This window comes from Spinacia oleracea, chromosome 4 (genome assembly GCF_020520425.1).
Source record: "Spinacia oleracea cultivar Varoflay chromosome 4, BTI_SOV_V1, whole genome shotgun sequence".
In the NCBI taxonomy this organism is placed as follows: domain Eukaryota; kingdom Viridiplantae; phylum Streptophyta; class Magnoliopsida; order Caryophyllales; family Amaranthaceae; genus Spinacia; species Spinacia oleracea.
In genome coordinates, this window is record NC_079490.1 from 112,426,346 (window position 1) to 112,428,460 (window position 2,115).

The 2,115-nt window shown below is 46.0% G+C and overlaps 1 protein-coding gene across 1 annotated transcript; it reads left to right on the forward strand.

Moving 5' to 3' along the window:
- Positions 1-743: 743 nt before the first annotated feature.
- Positions 744-1,583, forward strand: LOC110788520 (uncharacterized). Its single transcript, XM_021993160.1, has one exon. The coding sequence runs from the start codon at positions 744-746 to the stop codon at positions 1,581-1,583; it is 840 nt and encodes a 279-aa protein (XP_021848852.1).
- Positions 1,584-2,115: the final 532 nt, after the last annotated feature.

Below are 2,115 nucleotides of genomic sequence, written 5' to 3' on the forward strand. Positions count from 1 at the left end.
GCACATCAATTTCTACAAGCAGCGCATGTGGCAGATCGGAATCCCATACGACCTGGTCGAACCTGTCATGTGCAAATCATTTGGTGGTACCTTCGACGGAGCAGCTTTGGAATGGCTCATGAACGTCCCTCCCGGATCCATCTCTTGCCTTTCTGACCTCATCAACGCCTTCTATCAACAGTTCGCTAGCAGTCGCCAGTTGCAAAAGCAAACCAGCGATCTATATCGGTTAGTCCAAGAACAAACCGAGTCGGTACGCGATTACTTTAGCCGTTTTAATTGTGAAAAAATTAGTATAAAAAACTATGATGTCAGGACAGCCATCGAAGCATTCAAAAGAGGTCTCATCCCCAACTCGGAGTTGTACCGGGAAATAACCAAATACCCCTGTGCAACCTTCGAGGAAGTACGATCGAGAGCCACCGCCCAGATGCGAATTGAAGACGACGAAGTCATACGGACGACATCTCAACGGTCGACAGGGGGCAGCAGCGATAGACGATCGTACACCCCGAGGAGCAACAACTGGCGACACCAACCGTACAACCGCCAAAACCAGGTACAAAATGTCAATCAATATGATGATACTAACAACGTTTACAGGAATGAACGGGCCGATCACCCCAACATCTCCGATTACGGCTTCAACACCGACATCGGAGGCGTAGTGAACGCCCTTCAAAATGTAGGTGGAACAGCCAGGTGGGCCCCGGAAAAGCGACAGACCAGATTCCATGAAAGACATGAGCAAATGGTGCGACTTCCACCGCGACAACGGTCACGAAACCGAGGAATGCATCTCCCATAAAAAGGAGGTCGAGTTTCTCCTGAAACGGGGGCATTTGAAGGAGCTGCTGAGTGACAAAGGGAAGGAGACTTTCAACAAGGAGAAAACCGCCCAACTCGACCCAACAGCGAGCAGCGACCGACCGGACCCACCTACGTTCAACAAAGTGGTAAAAGTTATTTCTGGTGGTTCAGATATTTGTGGACTAACCTCTTCTGCAGCTAAAAAGATTAACAGAGGAGATTCTAGAGCCGTTGAAGAGGGGCAAACAGAGGACGAGATCGCACTAAACAAATCCTTAACAGCGATGACTATCACCTTCGACGACTCAGATTCAGTAGACACGCAGCGGGAGCATCACGACGGACTGGTAATAACACTCCTAATAGGCAACGCTCTGATCAAAAGGATATTGATCGACAACGGAAGTTCGGCAAACGTACTGCTCTTGGGGGCACTGCAGGAAATGGGACTCGAGGAAAAAAACATCATCAGGAGATCAACAGTCCTGGTAGGATTCAGTGGAGAGTCGTTGCGAACTGTTGGAGAAATATCATTGCCCACCTATGAAGAAGGAGTCAACATCATGACAAAGTTCAACGTCGTCGACAGCCCGTCATCATACAACGTCATCTTGGAACGACAATGGATCCACAAAATGAAAGCAGTGCCATCAACGTACCACCAACCAATCAAATTCCCAACCAAATGGGGCGTCATGGAGATTAAAGGACAGCAAAGAGACGCAAAGAAATACTACGAAACCGCACTAAAACCATCAAAATCCTCCATCTAGCAATTACAGCCTGGGTCGACCACAGATGAGCCAGACGACCAACAGATCGACGAGGTCGCATTAGACCCGACGAAACCAGATCAAATCGCAAGGATTCGAGCGTCGCTGCCTGACAACATCAGAAGTCAGTTAGGCTCCGTTTGGTAGGGCGTAAAACGTTTACATGGAAAACGATTTTTCCTTTTTTAACCATTTTACGTTGTTTGGTTGGGTAAGGGATGTAAAACAATTTTCCATTACTCTCTCAAAGATGGAAAACCCTTTTCCATTTGAAAGGGAGGGAAACCACTTTTCCTTCTCCTTTCTTCCCCTCAATCTTCACCATTTTCTCCCATTTTCCTTTAAGTTACCAAACAAATGAAAACTAGTTTAAAATTGTGTTTTTCCGTGAAAACTGTTTTCCATGGAAAATCGTTTTACAATGAAAACGTTTTACGCCTGATGAGCGACATTTATGTCGCTCTTAGCTTAGGATTTTAGTTCATTTTATTAGCATTTTATTATTATTTTCGCTTAGTTTTATCGTTTTTAG